The following is a 17,307-nucleotide window of genomic DNA, read 5'->3' as shown; positions in this document are numbered from 1 at the left end:
ATAGTAAAACATAAAGAATAATAATAAAACAAACACCAGTGTGTCCATGACTGAGCTCAAGAAACAGAAGTCCTTTGTGTATGTTTTCTTTATTGCACCCCTCCCTTCTTTCCAGTGGGAACCTCTATCCTGAAATTTATCAATTATTCACTCCCTTTTTTATAGTTTTATCACAAAGTTATGTATCTCTGAGCAACTCACATTTAGTTTTGTACATTTCAGACTTGATTTAAATGGAATCATATTGTATGTGTTCAGCTACCCGCATTTTTTTGTTGCTGTCCAACATGTTTTTGCAGTTCATTTTCATTGCTGCATTACAGTGTTCCGTTGTATGCATATGCCACAACTTAACCACTCTCTAATTAATGGACATCATTTCTAGCTTTTTATTATTATGAGCAATACTGATAAGAACACATCCTGTATACATATATATAAGAGTTCCTTTGGGACAGCGGTTCTCAGCTAGGTTTAGTGTTACTCACATAAAGGGCATTTAAAAATTATGGATGTGTTTTTGGTTGATGGGCATCACTGGCATATAATGGGAAGGGGATGCCAGCTCTCCTGAAATGCACAGCACAGATTGTTCCACCAAAATGCCAGCAGTGACTTAGTGAGTAATAATACCCTAGGATTGTTTGGAGTAGAGTTACTCTATTTTAGGGTATAACCATGTTTAACTTTCCTAGGTAATGGCAAATCATTTTCTACATTTGATGTGCTTCTGTTGGGCTATGAGAGTACTCATTATCCACTTCCTTGCCAATACTTTATGTGGTAAGACTTTCAAGATGTTAGAAATCTGATAACCGGAAATGGTATCTCATTGTGTTCTCAATTCATTCATGAGATTACTAATAAGGCTGATTATTTTTCCATCTGTTTGTTGTCTATTATTGTGTCTTTTTTTAATGCTTATTTGTGTTTGTTTTTTATCTATTGGTTTGGTTTTGTCTTTTTCTTAAAGACAATGTATAAAATTTTTAAGTTTTAAAGTTTTGTTTTTTACACTTAAGTCCTTGATCTTTCAGTAATTAGGTTTTGTTTATGTTGTGAGATAGAGACCCTTTTTTTTTTTTTTTTTTTTTGCGGTACGCGGGCCTCTCACTGTTGTGGCCTTTCCCGTTGCTGAGCACAGGCTCCGGACACGCAGGCTCAGCGGCCATGGCTCACGGGCCCAGCCACTCCGCGGCATGTGGGATTTTCCCGGACCGGGGCACGAACCCGTGTCCCCTGCATCGGCAGGCGGGACTCTCAACCACTGTGCCACCAGGGAAGCCCGAGACCCGTTTTTATTTATTTGTTTTCTAATATGGAAGTGAGTTCATTTCTTTCAACTGGTTTGCCATGTCAGCTTCATCATAGATGAGGTTTCTATATATGTATGGCTCTCTAGTCTGCTTCTCTTGTCAGTTATATATCCCTTGTCAGTCACACAATGTCTTAATTACTATAACTTTATAATAAGTCTTGATAGCTGCTAGGATGAGTCTCATTACTTGGTAGTACTTCTAAAGGTGAAAGTCCTTGGCTATTTTTGGACTTTTGCTCTCAAACTTCAAAGTAGGAAAGTGCTACTTGATGTTCCATTGAATCTACATATAAACTGGAGAGAAATGAAATCTTTAATTGTTTATAGATTAGTTTGCATTTCCTATATAGAGGTTTATATTATCTGAAAATAATAGCAGTTTTATTTCTTTTCTGTCCTTGTAATACCTTTTATTTCTTCCCTTACTGAACTGGTTAGAATCACCAGTATAATGTTGAATGAAGTTATGATAGCAAATATTTTTATCTTATTCCTGACTTTAGAGAGAATGATTTTTATGTTTCAGCATCAAGTAGGATGTTATTAAAGGTTTTTGACTTGCTCACATGACTGGTAGTTGATATACTAGCTGTTAGCTAGCATTCCTCTCTAGCCTGGTGGTCCCTTAGTAATTTGGTTTCTGACCATGGCTGGTTTTCTCCAAAGTAATCATCCCCAAATCTACTGCATTCTGTTGGTTATAAGTGAGTTACTAAAGTTGGTCCAGAATCAAGGAGAATGGGAGAGAGTCCCACTTCTCAGTGGTCAGAATGTTGAGGAATTTGAGGATATGTTTTAAAACCTCCAAGTCTAGAATGTCAAATTTTCATAAATGTTTTTCCATGTGTGCTTGAGAGTAATACATACTCTAATTATTGGTTACAGGTTTTTTATGTGTCTTAATTGAAGCTTGTCAATTATCTGCTTGAAATCAATATTCTGTTACTGCTTGCCTACTTGCTAGGGTTGTTTTAGTTGGTGTTTATGTGCTTATCTGATGGATTATTGAGAAATAATACTTGTTATATTTTGAAGCTATTGTTATTAGGTGTATAGAAATTGTTTTATCTTGTTGAATTGAACCTTTTATCAATATGTAATGACCCTTTCATCTCTTTTGATGTCTTCTACTTTTCAAGATTATTTTGTCTGATATAACTCTATTACCTTTCTTTTGTTAAGTGTTTGCCTGGTATATCTTTATTGCTTACTTTCAACATTTCTATTTCCTCACATTTTAAGTATATGTCTTACAGGAGCATATAGGTTGGATTTTATATTTTATCTAGAGAGTTTAGCTCCTATATACCAGTCATGGCATTGATATTTGTATTTTTGTTCTTTCTTATTTTTACCTTCTATTTGACTTGCTTTTTCTGGTTTTCTTTCCCCTCCTTTATGGCCTTCTTTTTGGATTAAGAATCCATCTCTTGTTTGATTTTATTTTTTTAACTGTCTACTAGTTTGGAATGTTTCTGTAGTCTTACTGTGTATTCTGGAAATTTTATCCTGCATATTTAACTTAAAGCCTAATATTGGTGTTTTTAATGGGATTCTGATTAATATAAGACCCTTAGGCTGCTTTGACTTCAACCACTATCCTCTTGATTTATATGCTATTTTTGCCAAGTTTTAGTTACATCTTATTTTTTAAAGTATCTCATATTAAACACATAGTCAGGGTTAGTTTAGATTTACCCACATGCTTAAAATTAATTTTACTCATCATTCTTTCTTGAATCTTAGAACTTTCTTTGAAAATAATTTTTCTTTTTTCTTAAGTATATCTTTTACAGGTTAATTTAGTGAGAGTCTGTTGATTGTAAACACAGTCAGTTTTGGAATGTCCAAAATGTCCTTCCTTGTTCTTGAACACTTAGTTTTGCTGGGGTTAGACTCCTAGGTTGACAGATATTATTTGAAGAAATTATTCTACTGCTTTTTGATTTCTGTCATTGCTTTAGAGAAGTCTGCTGTCGGGCTAGTTACCATTCCTTTGGAGGTAATTTAGCTTTTCTCTTTGTCTGCTTTTATGATCTCTTCTTTGTCTTTAGTGTTCTGTAGTTTCATTTTAATGTATCTGGGTATGGATTTCTTTTTTTAAACTTGCTTCAGATTCATTTGTACTTTCTGAATCCTGTCTTAAGTTCTGTGAAATTCTCATCTGTTGTCTCTTTGAATATAGATTCTCCCTCATTCTCTCTATTCTTTCTTTTGGGAATTCTTTTAGAAATGTAATGGACTTTTCACATGTCTCTTAACCACTCATATTTTCCATCCTTTTGTCTTTCCATACTTCTGTACTATGTTTTGGGCATTTTTTTCATATGTGCATTTGAAGTCACTAATTTTCTTTTGAGCTCTGTCTGATCGGCTAAGTAACCCATCCATTGAGTTTCTAATCTTATGTATAATATTTCTTATTTCTAGGTGTTCTGTTTGGTGCTTTTGCATATCTGCTTGGTCAGTTTTGATAGACTCATTTCTTATAAGAATGTTCCATATTTTCAGTTCTTTTATTTCTTTATACACATATAACACATTTATTGTGTTCTCTTTACCTAGTAACTGTAATATTTGTCATCTTTGCAGATATAATTCTGTTGTTTGCTTTCTGGTGTGTTTCACTCATGAGGCTTGTTTGGCAGTTTGTGGTTGTGAGCTCATCTTCCTTAGAACATATTTGTTGAAAATTTTTGAGACCTGGTTTTACAGTGCATTCTTCTGAGGATAGTTTGCCTTTACTTCTGCTAACTGTCTGAAGGCCCTACCAGCCTGAGACACTTCAAAGTAAATTTTCAATTTGGGGTTTTTCAGGCCAGACAGTTCCTATAAATTTAGTCCCCAACCCTGCCTGAATATATAGGCCTGTGGTTAGGGATTCTTAGGGAAGACTTTTTGGTTTCTTTCCTTTCCTTTTGGCCAAAGATGAAGTAGGCATGACTTTCTTTAATCATCTTCTCCCTCTGCAGGGCAGGGGCACTTTTCCTACTTTGCACAATGATAGAGTCCCCTTACAGAGTTCTGGCTTTAACTCCTGTGCCCTGCACCTGTTGTCCATTGAAGCCTAGGCAAATGTCAGCTCCTGCATCCTTGCTTATCCCTCTGGTTTCCTGCTTTCTCATCATTTCTGGTCTGAGGGATTTCCTCACCTCTCTGCCAGCTCAGAAATGAATTTAAAAGATTTTTAAAATGTATTTGATCTAGGGACTTCCCTGGTGGCACAGTGGTTAAATATCCACCTGCAATGCAGGGGACACAGGTTCGAGCCCTGGTCCAGGAAGATCCCACATGCCACAGAGCAACTAAGCCCATGCGCCACAACTGCTGAGCCTGCGCTCTAGAGCCCGTGAGCCATAAGTACTGAGCCCGTGCACCACAACTACTGAAGCCCTCGTGCCTAGAGCCCGTGCTCCGTAACAAGAGAAGCCACCACGATGAGAAGCCCATGCACCGCAACAAAGAGTAGCCCCTGTTCACCGCAACTAGAGAAAGCCCACACGCAGCAACGAAAACCCAATGCAGCCAAAAATAAATAAATTTATTTTAAAAAAAAATACTTGATCTAGCAATTTTAGAAGTGCTATACTGGGAGGAGTTTCCCTGAACATCAAATCTGCCATGTGTTGCTTTGAGTTGAGTTTTAAGCAACAAAGTGGATTATACTTCACTCTACAATTATTTTGTGACTTTTCTTGGAGTTTCTTTTCTAAAGAATTGGATTATTAAGTCTATTCAGTGAAATAGCCTTCAGCCTAATGGACACAAGTTTCTAATGGATTCCTGTCTCAGAAACACAGAATAACATTGTATTTTTACATCACACTTTAAGAATATTGCAAGTAATAATGAAATCCTCCTTAAGAGTTCATGGTGATCATTGTTAGAACTTTTCTAACCTCTTCCAAAATGCAAATTTGAACCCTGTTCACCGCAACTAGAGAAAGCCCACACGCAGCAACGAAAACCCAATGCAGCCAAAAATAAATAAATTTATTTTAAAAAAAAATACTTGATCTAGCAATTTTAGAAGTGCTATACTGGGAGGAGTTTCCCTGAACATCAAATCTGCCATGTGTTGCTTTGAGTTGAGTTTTAAGCAACAAAGTGGATTATACTTCACTCTACAATTATTTTGTGACTTTTCTTGGAGTTTCTTTTCTAAAGAATTGGATTATTAAGTCTATTCAGTGAAATAGCCTTCAGCCTAATGGACACAAGTTTCTAATGGATTCCTGTCTCAGAAACACAGAATAACATTGTATTTTTACATCACACTTTAAGAATATTGCAAGTAATAATGAAATCCTCCTTAAGAGTTCATGGTGATCATTGTTAGAACTTTTCTAACCTCTTCCAAAATGCAAATTTGAACTTTATTTTATTCACAGATAAATAGACTTGGAGTTTAGAAATGTTGTTAGGATTAAAATAATACTATGCCCTTTTTAATTTTTAGAAGGCATAGTTCTCTTTCAACAACTCTAAAGTGAGAATGAAATGTTACCTCTTTTCTACCAGTTGTCTAATTTGCTACATGTCATGATTCCTAATTTGCCCCTTTTTTTACTTTCTTTAAAACTTTGCACTTAATAAGTTATAGCTTCCCCCCGCCCCCTTTATTGCTGAGGGAAAATATATCCCATCTTGAAATCTTGAAGCAAACAGAAATAGTTTAGAGTCCACCTTATTTTTTCATTTGTTCATAGTCCTCTGAGCATAGAAACCAAACATTTTATTGAGTGGATTAATCAAAGATACGTTATGTTATATGCTCATTTCCCCCTAATTGATGAGTTGTTGTGTGTGTGTGAATTTGGACTCATATGTAATATAATTGGTTAGAAGTATTTTGTAGGTGTACTTAGTGTAACTGTTACTTCTACTAGTAATAGACTGCTTTCAGTTTATACATTTGTAAAAACCAAATGACCTATTATTCTGTCTTTATTCTTCCAGGGTAATACTGACCAACCTGTCCAAACTAGCAAGATTGGACTTGGGAGGAGAGAATATCAGAGTTTACAACACCGCCATCATTCTCAGCGTTCTAAGTGCCGTCCACCTAAGGGCATGTATTTAACCCAGGAAGATGTGGTAGCTGTTTCCTGTAGCCCCAATGCAGCCAACACCATCCTGAGGCAACTGGACATGGAGCTGATCTCTTTAAAACGTCAGGTATTTTATAAAAATCATATTTTTGATGATTCTATCTATTTTGCTTATATACTTTTATCACAGTAAACTCAAGTTTTTTGGCAGATTTTCTCAGCCACCCATTTACATAAGTTTTGTTTTTTTATTTACCTTGTTTCCAAGTTATAAGATGCCTCTGTCTTTCTAGATTTGAATCCCAGCATTGCTACCTGTTAGCTTTGTGATGTTGGGAAATAATAAAGTCTCTATAAGCTTCAATTTTTTATTTATAAAATTGGACATAATAATCATACTTCTCTCACAGGTTTTTGGGAATTATTTGAGATAATACATGTAGATTGTTCAGCAGTGTTTGGCACATTTTGAATGCTCAGTGAATAATGGCTGCCCTCTTCATTATCATCATTATCACCAGTAGTAGTAGCAGCAGTATTATTTAAAAGTATCATTATCATAATCAGGTAGTGGTTAAGTTAGGTTTTAGAGTCAGTGATCCTAAGTTCTAACCCTAGCTACACTGTCTACTTCCTGTGCAACCATAGAGGAGCTTGTTTAACTTCTCTCAACTTCAGTTTTCCCATCTCAAAAAGAGGATAATAATATTTTGCTTGGGAGGAATTAACCAAGGTAGTATATGGTAAGTGCTTAAAACATCACTGCCTTGCACATAATATGTACTCAATTAATGGTTGTTATTAGGTCTCCAGTCTTTCTCAGTCATGTTTTCCTTTATTTATTTGTTTGTTTCTCTTGTTGTTTTAGGTACTCTTCTAAGTCTGTACTTTCTTGCTTTAAATTAACCAGCCTTACACTATTTGCCAGTGACTTCTGAGTCTACTTCTCAAGCTGTGGCTTTTCTCCCAAGCTCTATAGCTACATTTCCAGCTACGAGCTAGACATCTCATCTAACTCCCCAAAGATTTCTTTCTGTGTTCCTTGTCTGTTGAAACATCTGAATCATCTTTGACTCATCCCTTGCCTTTATCACTCCCCCAACACACACAGACATAAGTGGTAAGTTATGTGAGTTTCCTCTCTGAAATTTCCTTTAAATCAATCCCCTTATTTTTAATCTCATCCCTACTACCCTTGTTCAGGCCCTTATCACCTCTTATCTGACAGTCCCTGTCTTGTTGATTCTCCTTGCTGTCCATCACTCTTCAGCTGTATGTTACACATTGTTATCAGTGTTATCCTTTTAAAATTCTGGTATAATCCAGATGACTCTTTTTTTTTTTTCTCGGTACGCGGGCCTCTCACTGTTGTGGCCTCTCCCGTTGCGGAGCACAGGCTCCGGACGCGCAGGCTCAGCTGCCATGGCTCATGGGCCCAGCCGCTCCGCGGCACGTGGAATCTTCCCGGACCGGGGCACGAACCCGTGTCCCCTGCATCGGCAGGCGGACTCTCAACCACTGCACCACCAGGGAAGCCCCAGATGACTCATTTTAAAGCTCTTCATTAATTTCCACTTGCCTTTAGCGGTTACAGCAGAGCTAGACAGGAATTTATAGGAAGGTCATGTTAAGAAATTTAAAATTCATCATGAGTTAGGAAACCACTGAAGGATTTAAAAGAGGTATAACGTGGTCCTATTTACAGCTTTATCTCTTCGTATTTTTTTTTCAGTATTTGCTCTAGGGATTATAATATGCATCCTTAGCCTACAGTGTCATCCTTTCTTAGATATTACAATGTGCATCCTTAGAGTTAATATTATACCACTTCACATATAATGTAAGAACCTTGCAACAGGGTAGTATGGACCAAGATAGTTTTTCTCTATACCAAACATTCAGATTTCTCTATCCCTTGACCCTGGTTACTCACCCAAACTGCTTTTATATTTCTCTTTTCTTCTCCAGCAAACTTCCTGAATAAGTATCTACCACATTAGCTTACTCTGCTTTCTTACCACTTATTCTCAGAGGCTTCCCAATCTAATTTCTGCCCTACATCCCATCCCAATTCTGCCACTGAAAAAGCTATCTTAAGATTGTTTATGAACAAGTTGCCAGGTCTAATGCCCTCTTCTTGGTTCTTATCTCTTTTGACAACCACTTCTTCCTTCTTAGAATTCCTTTGTTTTGACTTATATGACCCTGGACTCTCAAGTATATACATAGTATATATTTGATTGAGTGCTTTGCCTTTAGTCGAACCATACTTGTGTGCAAGACTCCCATCTTCCAACCCATAGCACTCCTTCTCTTTAGAGAACTTCTGAAACACTTTGCCTGTGATATTTTTAAAGTGCGCAGAATTTTTTTAAGTAATGAAGGAATAAAATATACTCAGTCACCTGTAATCATACTTAATCCTCAACACTACTACTTCACTACTACCTCACTTAAGACTATTTTTATTGATTTTTTTAAATTAATTTATTTTTTAAATTTATTATTTTTGGCTGTGTTGGGTCTTTGTTGCTGCACGCAGAGTTTCTCTAGTTGCGGCGAGTGGGGGCTACTCTTCATTGCGGTGCGCGGGCTTCTCACTGCAGTGGCTTCTCGTTGCGGAGCACGGGCCCTAGAGCGCCCAGGCTTCAGTAGATGCGGCGCGTGTGGGCTCAGTAGTTGTGGCTCATGGGCTCTAGAGCGCAGGCTCAGTAGTTGTGGCACGCGGGCTTAGTTGCACCGCAGCGTGTGGGATCTTCCCGGACCAGGGCTCGAACCCGTGTCCCCTGCATTGGCAGGCAGATTCTCAACCACTGCGCCACTCCGGGAAGTCCTGTTGATTTTTATAAAGGAACTTTTTTAAAGCTTTAAGTTCCTTTCTTGGATATTCGTTTGATGTGTAACATAGTAAAGACTTGCACTCTTGGATTTGTAAATTCTGCCACTTTTATATCCCAGACGCATCTCATAAGCAGTGTCCAGACTGAATTCTTCCGTGCCCACTAATTATCTGTTCCTCTTTTTGCATTCCCTGTCTGGGCGAATAGCACCACGTACACTCAGTTACTCAAACCAGTAACCAGAGTTATCCTTGATTCTTCCTCCTCCCTAGTTCTCCACAATCAGTTGTTTACAAAGACGTCTTAATTTTGTTTCCAGGTTATTCCTTAACCTGTCTCTGTGCACCACAGCCCCCGCCACCCCTTCATTTCTACGATTTAAATCGAAGTCCTCAATGTTTCTCATTCGGATTGTTACATTAACTTCTGTCTTCTTCACCCCATTCTATTCTCCAGATTACTATTGGAATTATCGTTATAAAAGTGAAATATGGTTATGTTGCTCCCTTGCTTAAGGTTTCCTTCAATCTTTAGGCAAGATTCAAATTCTTTGGTCTGGCCCCAGCCTAACTGCTTGCCGCTGCCTTAGGGCTGCCGTGTCTTTCTAATGCTATTCTGCCTGGAAGACATTCCTTCCCCACAATCTTGTCTACCTGCTTCATTGTTATTAATCCATTAAAACTCAATTTAGGTGTCATCTCCTCTGGAAAACTTTCCCTAATCTTCCCCATGATCCACACCTGCTAACACATGCAAACACACTTACTCTCTTCTTTCTCTCTCCAAGACTACGTTAGGTGTTTTAGCACTTATCATACTTTTATATTTATTTATCTCCCCACTAATCTATGAAATCCCTAAAAACTGGGACTTCACATTTTATCTCTGTATATCTATCTAACGTGGCTGATCAATTAACTGCATTTGAACCAACCTAGATTTATACATTTTAGCTTTGTTTTTAAGATCTCAGGTGAAAAAAAATTTTGCACATCACTTTATAAATATCAGATTGTCCATACTGGAAAAACTAAAATAGAAAAAAATAAACAAATGAACAAACAAAAAATCCTAACCCTTAATATTCTAGGTAGAGATTAACAAGATTGCTAGTGGAATAGTAGTTTAAAACTTGGCATGGTTCAAAATCAGGTTCTACCTCCTATTTCTATAGGCTTGGGAGTTTCTTAATTTCTCTGTACCTTACCTTCCTCATCATTAAATTGTTACAATAGAAATAGAATCAGTTCTGCTATAAACATGAATTTTTTCCAACACAGTTGATATACTAAGGAACAATTTGAACATAATGTGACTTTTGCATTTGCTTACATGTGAATTTTGTTAGGAAAAAACTACGTCTTGCTGAGTACATGCCCACACACTTCAGATGTATACCAGCTACCTCAATTCACTGTGTGTTATGTGCCATCCACATCCACATCTGGTGTTAAAACTTTTTATCTGTTTTCAAATAACCCTTCTTCTACCACTTCCCAATGACTCACAAATTGCAGTTATTTTGACACCCACTTACGTAAGCAACCTTTTAAGGTAAAGTATCATCTTTATTGTAACACTTGTGAATTTCTTTACTATTTAGAATGTATAAAAACTATGCTATCATTTTTATTAGGTGTCTGTCTTACGTGTCACTGATGAAGTTTTTGAGTGTTGTGTCCCAAGCTCCTTTTCCCCATAAGTCCTATGGTTTTTATTGTGCAGTTTTGCATAGTACAGTGGCTTTTGAGAATGCATATGTCAGGTTATAACAGAACTGATTGTACTTACTTCACAGAGTAGTTATGAGAATTAAGTGATTTATTACATATGATGCACCAACGATGATGCTTAACATAATAAACACCTAATAAATATTATCCACTGTCATCATTATTATTCTTATTAGAATAATTGTTATTTGATCAAAGCATTATGGTAATGAGAAATATTGGTAGAATTTAATCCCTATATGTACCAGTTGTCTTGGATTATAAGAGACATTGTTACAGATATTCAAACACTATGATTTATGAGTCTGTTAGATATATATATATAGTTGATGTGTATATTACTTGAATGAGTGTTGTATCACACCCTAAGTGTGATAAGTGTCCTATCCTCACGAACTTCAGTTTAACAGGTGTTGATATATATCCTTTTCACTTATTGAATACTCAAAACTTCACCTAAGTAGATGATCTGATTAATATTTTGGGTTATTTTGTTGAAGGTTCAGAATGCTAAGCAAGTAAACAGTGCACTTAAACAGAAAATGGAAGGTGGAATTGAAGAATTCAAACCTCCTGAGGTATGTTATTGAATAGTACATGTGCTAAGTACAGTGAAACCTTGTTCTTTGAGTTATCCAGTGTTCAACTACTATTTTGGTTACTTGTTAATACTTTGAAGGTTTTATAATATGGATAATTTATTATGTCTCTGTCATTTAGATAGTTACTCTCTTGAGACTTGGCTAATGATTTACATTAAATCATTTCGTTCCTGTCCTTAGCAGTTCCTATCAAGCAAAGTAATTAGGGAAAATAGCGATACTAGTAGGCGCAGTGCATGTGAAAGTAGAAGGTCATTAATGAACAAGCCAGGGCATTTTTAGGTCTAGAGCAGTGTTTGTTCAAAGCCCTTTCCTACCTGTGTAAATTGGTAACAGGAAGAAAAGATCACAAGAAAAAGAGCTCATTTTAACAGTTTTAACAAAATTTTACTTTAATTTTGTGTATTTGGATTTTGGCTCAGGTTTCCAATTAGGATTTTAGTAGGTGGACTTACATTCTTATACTCATATCCCGGAAAATATGAAATCCAAAAACAAGATATAGATTGGCCATTTTCTCAAGTCTTACTTGTACTTCAGCTAAAATTTAATATGTTTTTTATATTTGTGATGACTAAGGATGTACTTAAATGCTCATAAAATCCAATCACATATTTTTACAGAAGCTTCTATTATAAAGTCTTTTCTCTTTTCTCTCTCTTTTTGAAGACTCCTGTGTTATGCTTCATATCCTGGACTTGCTTTTCTATGTATGTAATAATCAAATAATCCTACTTGGTCTTAATGGGATGTTTTTTTCCCCCAAATCACAGGTTGACTGAAATATCTACAAAGGAAATATGTATGAGGGGATGGGGGGAGGCAGAAGAGTAGTACTTCATATGCCATCTTACTCATTAGAATCTTTCAGAAAGGAAGAATCATTATGAAGGAAGTTGTTTTTGTTTGTTTTGAATAGTCTCCTTCAAGAAGGTCAGGCAATGGAAAAGAATGAAATATACGTAGACTAATATCTCATTCCAAACCCCCAGGTAAACTGACAAATATTCTAGTGATATTTAAATAAAGATAGTGTAATACAAAGAATACTGCTTTATTTTATGTTATGTTATTGTGACAAAAAATTAAATTTTGTATTGGAATTAATTTAATATTTAATTATGCATTATAAAATGCATAAAAGCAAAAAACTTTAAATGCCTATGAGTTTATAATTTAAAAATTAAATTAAAAAATATAGCAGATGTTGAAAACATTATGGGAATATCTTGAAGAACTTTATGCCAATAAGTTTGAAAATTTAAACAAAACTTAGAAATTCCTAGGAAAATATGGCTTACCAAAAGTGTCTTAAAAAGAAAGAAAACTGGGCTTCCCTGGTGGCGCAGTGGTTGAGAGTCCGCCTGCCGATGCAGGGGACACGGGTTCGTGCCCCGGTCTGGGAAGATCCCACATGCCGCAGAGCGGCTGGGCCCGTGAGCCATGGCCGCTGAGCCTGCGCGTCCGGAGCCTGTGCTCCGCAACGGGAGAGGCCACAACAGTGAGAGGCCCGCATACAGAAAGAAAGAAAGAAAACTGAATAATTTATAACCATTAAATAACTGAAGGAACAATTAACATTTTTTCGCATAAGAAAACAGCAGGCCAAGACAACTTTACAGAAAAAGTCTACCAAATTTTCAAGGAAATAAAATTCTAATCTCAAATTTTCCAGAAAATTGCAGAATAGTCTCATTCATTAACATTATATAAAGTAAGATGTGAAAGTACAATAGCATTTATAACTTTCCTATATGCTGCTTCTTTTGATAATCACATAAGGCCAAAGAAGTAGATGAAGTAAATGCTGTTATTTTACATGAGGAAGCTGGGCCTCAGAGAGATTAACTGACTTGATCAAGATCACACATCTAGTAAATAGTGAAACTCTGGCTATATTTCAGATGCTTAGAGTCCAATTTAATGCCATGCTGTCCTAGATTAATGCCATGCTGCCTCTTACTTTTGGAAGTTTTCATAAAATAGTAAAAGTGTATATTAGATTCTCACATTTAAATGCAGTTATTGGGGGACTTTCCTGGCAGTCCGGTGGTTAAGACTTCACCTTCCAGTGCAAGGGGTGCAGGTTCGATCCTTGGTCGGGGAGCTAAGATCCCACATGCCTCGTGGCCAAAAAACATAAAACAGAAGCAATATTGTAACAAATTCAATAAAGACTTAAAAAAAATGGTCCACATCAAAAAAAAATCTTTAATATTTCTAAGATCCCACATGCCTCGTGGCCAAAAAACATAAAACAGAAGCAATATTGTAACAAATTCAATAAAGAGTTTAAAAATGGTCCACATAAAAAAAAATCTTCAAAAATATTTAAAAATTAATAAATGCAGTTACTGGTTTAGAAGTTATCATTTATTACATCTCTTGGTTTATTGTAAAAATAATGATCAAAATGAAACAATCAAAATCTTAACACACTACAATCCATACACTGACGTTTGTATATTACTTTGAGGTTGATTTTGAATTCACATGACTTGAAAAATGTATGTATGTTTTATCATCTAGAAAATGCCCAGGATATATTTATATTTATCATATTGTTCCTATTGCTTTACAGGGGAGAGCAACCTGAATAGATATATTTCAAAACACTAGATTTAACAGTCATAGTAAAGACCTTGAAAAATCATGCAATCTATCCCCTTACCTTTAGGTTAGCTGGTACCTAACCTAAAAAATTTCTCCCCAATACCTAATAAAAGAATTTTATTAACCTTTTAAACAATAGGCTACTAAATTATGTAACTCAACTGGAAGTAAACAGTTACTAAGATGCTTTACTTATTCATTTGGTTGTATTTGTTATTTTCACTCATTTAGGGAAAATATTGGTGAAGAAAGTCCATTCACTTCCCTAAGTATTTATGATCACCTGTTTCATGTAAGGCACTGCATTAGGCACTGTGTGTCGGGGAAAGAGGCAACACCTAAAAAGAAGGAGGGGTAGATTTTTTCCATCTACTCCTTAAAAGAAGAATTTATAGTCTAGATATTATAAGACAAACTGATTAAAGTTATAGATTTATAAGTAAAGATCTTAGGAAAACAAGTGGCTATTATTCATTCCAGCTAGGGTAATCAGGGAGGACTTCCTAGAGGGGGAAGTTTCAGCTGAAGTTTGAAGGATGAGTAGGAGTTTTGCACATACAAAAAGGGCAGGTGAAGGGAATAACATGAACAATGGTTTGGTGTTGAGCAGTACATTCAAATATAAATACAGTGGGGAAAAATAGAAGCACTGGATATTCCCTGAGTACTTCTTATGTGCTCATTATTGTGCTAATTACTATTGAGAATTCAGTGGAAGTATAAAACAATGTTTTCTCAAGAAGCATATTGTCTACTTGGGAAGGCAAACTTGGTTACAGAGGATGAATGCACAGGGTGTATGAGAGATGTTAATAAGGTTGAGTTTAACAGGGACTTCTTTGTGATAGAGGTCAGTGGGCAAGACCACTGTGAAAACAAAGTCTTTGTGAAAGCTAGGAAGAGAAGTTTGCCTTTTAAATTAAGTCAAATGGAAAGGCCCTATAGCTTCTTCAATTTAGGAAGGATGTAATGCAAAATTTTTATTTTGGGAAAGGTATCCTGGCAGTGTTTTACAAGATACATTAGAAACTTTAGAGCTGCTAAAATACCAAGCATGTGAGTGATAAAGTAAATGGTAAACGGGTACTGGGTAGTGTCAGGTATTAGTTGTAGGAGTGGACAGCAAGTGATAAATCTAGAGAACACTGCAAAGTAGAGGTTACTGTATCTCCTGGAAAGTATGTGAGAGTGTTGTGGGGAGCGGTGGTATGTTTGGTTATGCTTTGATTTGTTGTGGGAGGAGGTAAGTGGGGGGCAAGGAGATTAATGAATCTAGGAAGGAAGAAACTGAAAAAGGAGTGCTTTTTGAAGCTAGAAATTTCCCAGTCTGTGGGTATTTTCATGCATAGATGTGTGACATCCTTTCATTATAGATGTTGGATGGAATTTTCAACATTGAGTAGCGGTGACCTTTTCTAACTCTTCCAAGTCAGAGGTAGTATGAATCTACTACTGACAAAAATGGGAAAGATGTGAAGACAGTTTAGCAGGGGAAGGATGTAGTAAAGATGCTGAATTCACTAAGGGTGTCATAGATTGTTCTAGAAGGCTCTTTGGGGCCTTCTGCATTATTATCGTTACTATTATGTACTGGATTGTTTTATATTAATATTTTATTATTTTTAAAACAACAGTATTTCATACTGGGGTTTGCTGCAAAATATTCTCAGTGGTACCTCATAGCTCACCATAACTACCACACAGTTTTAGATTCCTAGATATAGTCTAGTTGTCCTTTCCTTAAGTTAAACAAATCTCTACCAAAGTTTCTTGGGTCTAAAATATAAAAGTCAATAACTTAAAGGAATCCTATGTATTTTTTAAATGTTGATTCTTTCTCCTATAGTGTACCCTTTCTTCCACTGTTTCCATTTTGTAACACATAGACTTTTAAATTCCATACAGTTTAACTGCCCCTCTGCATTTTTCCACTGAAGCGTCTTCTTGAAGATTAATATTGGTGCTAATGACCAAATTCTACAGCTCTAACTCATTTCCCTTGCCTTTTTCTGAGCCCTTCACATAGTGATGACCTCCTTCTTCCTCTAACTTTTGAGAGGTTATGTTCTCTTTTATAACTATTATTTTCCCTTCTCAGCCATAATTTTTCTTTCTCTACATAAATAAAGACATTCTCCAAATTTTTATCCTCAGAATGCATTTCTCTTCTGTTTGGAAATATACAGTCTCATCACTTTGCTATATTAAAGTCATATCATATGTACATTTAAATGACATAAATTCAACCGTAGCTATCAACCAAATAAAAAAGAGAGAGTCTGTTTAGTAATATCAAATGCAATAGTACTGGCAATTCTGCCTAAACTCCATTTATTGAGTGTATGCCCCAGAGTGAGCAGTTATGAGCTGGAAACTGAATTCACCATTCCTTTAGTCAGTTTTAGCTTCCATATGCCTCCTGAGCATTTCCTTGAACTGAATGATAGTCTAGTATTTAAATAAGTATTTATATTTTTCACTCAGTACTATCCTAAATTCAAGCCACAGGCTTCATCTGGGATTTAACTGAGAAACTAGTGGCCCATTCCAATGCTGGAGGAATAATTGGCTATGTGGACTTTTTGAGAGACTGTGCCTATCTCCGTGGCTACCTTTGTAAGAACATTTCAAGAGTAATTTTGGGAGGAAAAAAAAAAAATTCACAGGCTGGTTTTAGTAAGATGACTCCATTGTTTTCCCTCATAAACATTTTTCAGACACTTTAAAAAAAAAGTGTTTGAATAGATGAGTCTGTTTTAGCCTCCTGCCTAATACCTTTTTTCAGTGTATCCCAAGTTAAATTCCTCATCTTAGCCTTGCCTTCCCACATCTCCCAAATCCTAAATCCTTAACAGCATCACCCTTCTCCCAGCTTTCTAGGCTTAAAGTCTTATTCTGCTCATAATCCTACCCTTCTCCCCTTGCTCCTTACCCCCCCACACCCCCCCGCCCAGCACAATTGCTTATTAAATCTAGTAGGAACTCACCAACCTTGGTTTTTATGGCACTTCCAAAAGTGGTCCTTACCGTATTTTGGTTTAGTTAAGTATCACCAATCTTCCAGGCTTATTTATCACTTCTTCCTGGCAAAAATCCTCTTGTTCCCTGTCATGGTATGCCTTCTCCTCATTTTTCCCTTTCAGAATCTTC

The 17,307-nt window shown here is 36.2% G+C and overlaps 1 protein-coding gene across 7 annotated transcripts in view; it reads left to right on the top strand.

Annotated features, from left to right (window-relative positions):
• Positions 1-17,307, top strand: part of RCOR3 (REST corepressor 3) — a 50,705-nt gene that overhangs the window by 18,968 nt on the left and 14,430 nt on the right. For all 7 annotated transcript variants that reach the window (XR_003679411.2, XM_024133807.3, XM_028488479.2 and 4 more), the window contains 2 exons: positions 6,278-6,496; positions 11,443-11,520. Coding sequence is in view for 6 of the 7 variants with exons in the window: in XM_024133807.3 (XP_023989575.1) it covers positions 6,278-6,496; positions 11,443-11,520 (297 nt within the window). In the remaining variant the exon portion in view is untranslated. The remainder of the gene's footprint in view (positions 1-6,277; positions 6,497-11,442; positions 11,521-17,307) is intronic.

The sequence above is a fragment of the Physeter macrocephalus genome, chromosome 4, assembly GCF_002837175.3.
Source record: "Physeter macrocephalus isolate SW-GA chromosome 4, ASM283717v5, whole genome shotgun sequence".
Classification (NCBI taxonomy): Eukaryota; Metazoa; Chordata; class Mammalia; order Artiodactyla; family Physeteridae; genus Physeter; species Physeter macrocephalus.
Note: the sequence above shows the minus strand (reverse complement) of the source record. Positions and strands in the feature narration are given on the sequence as shown.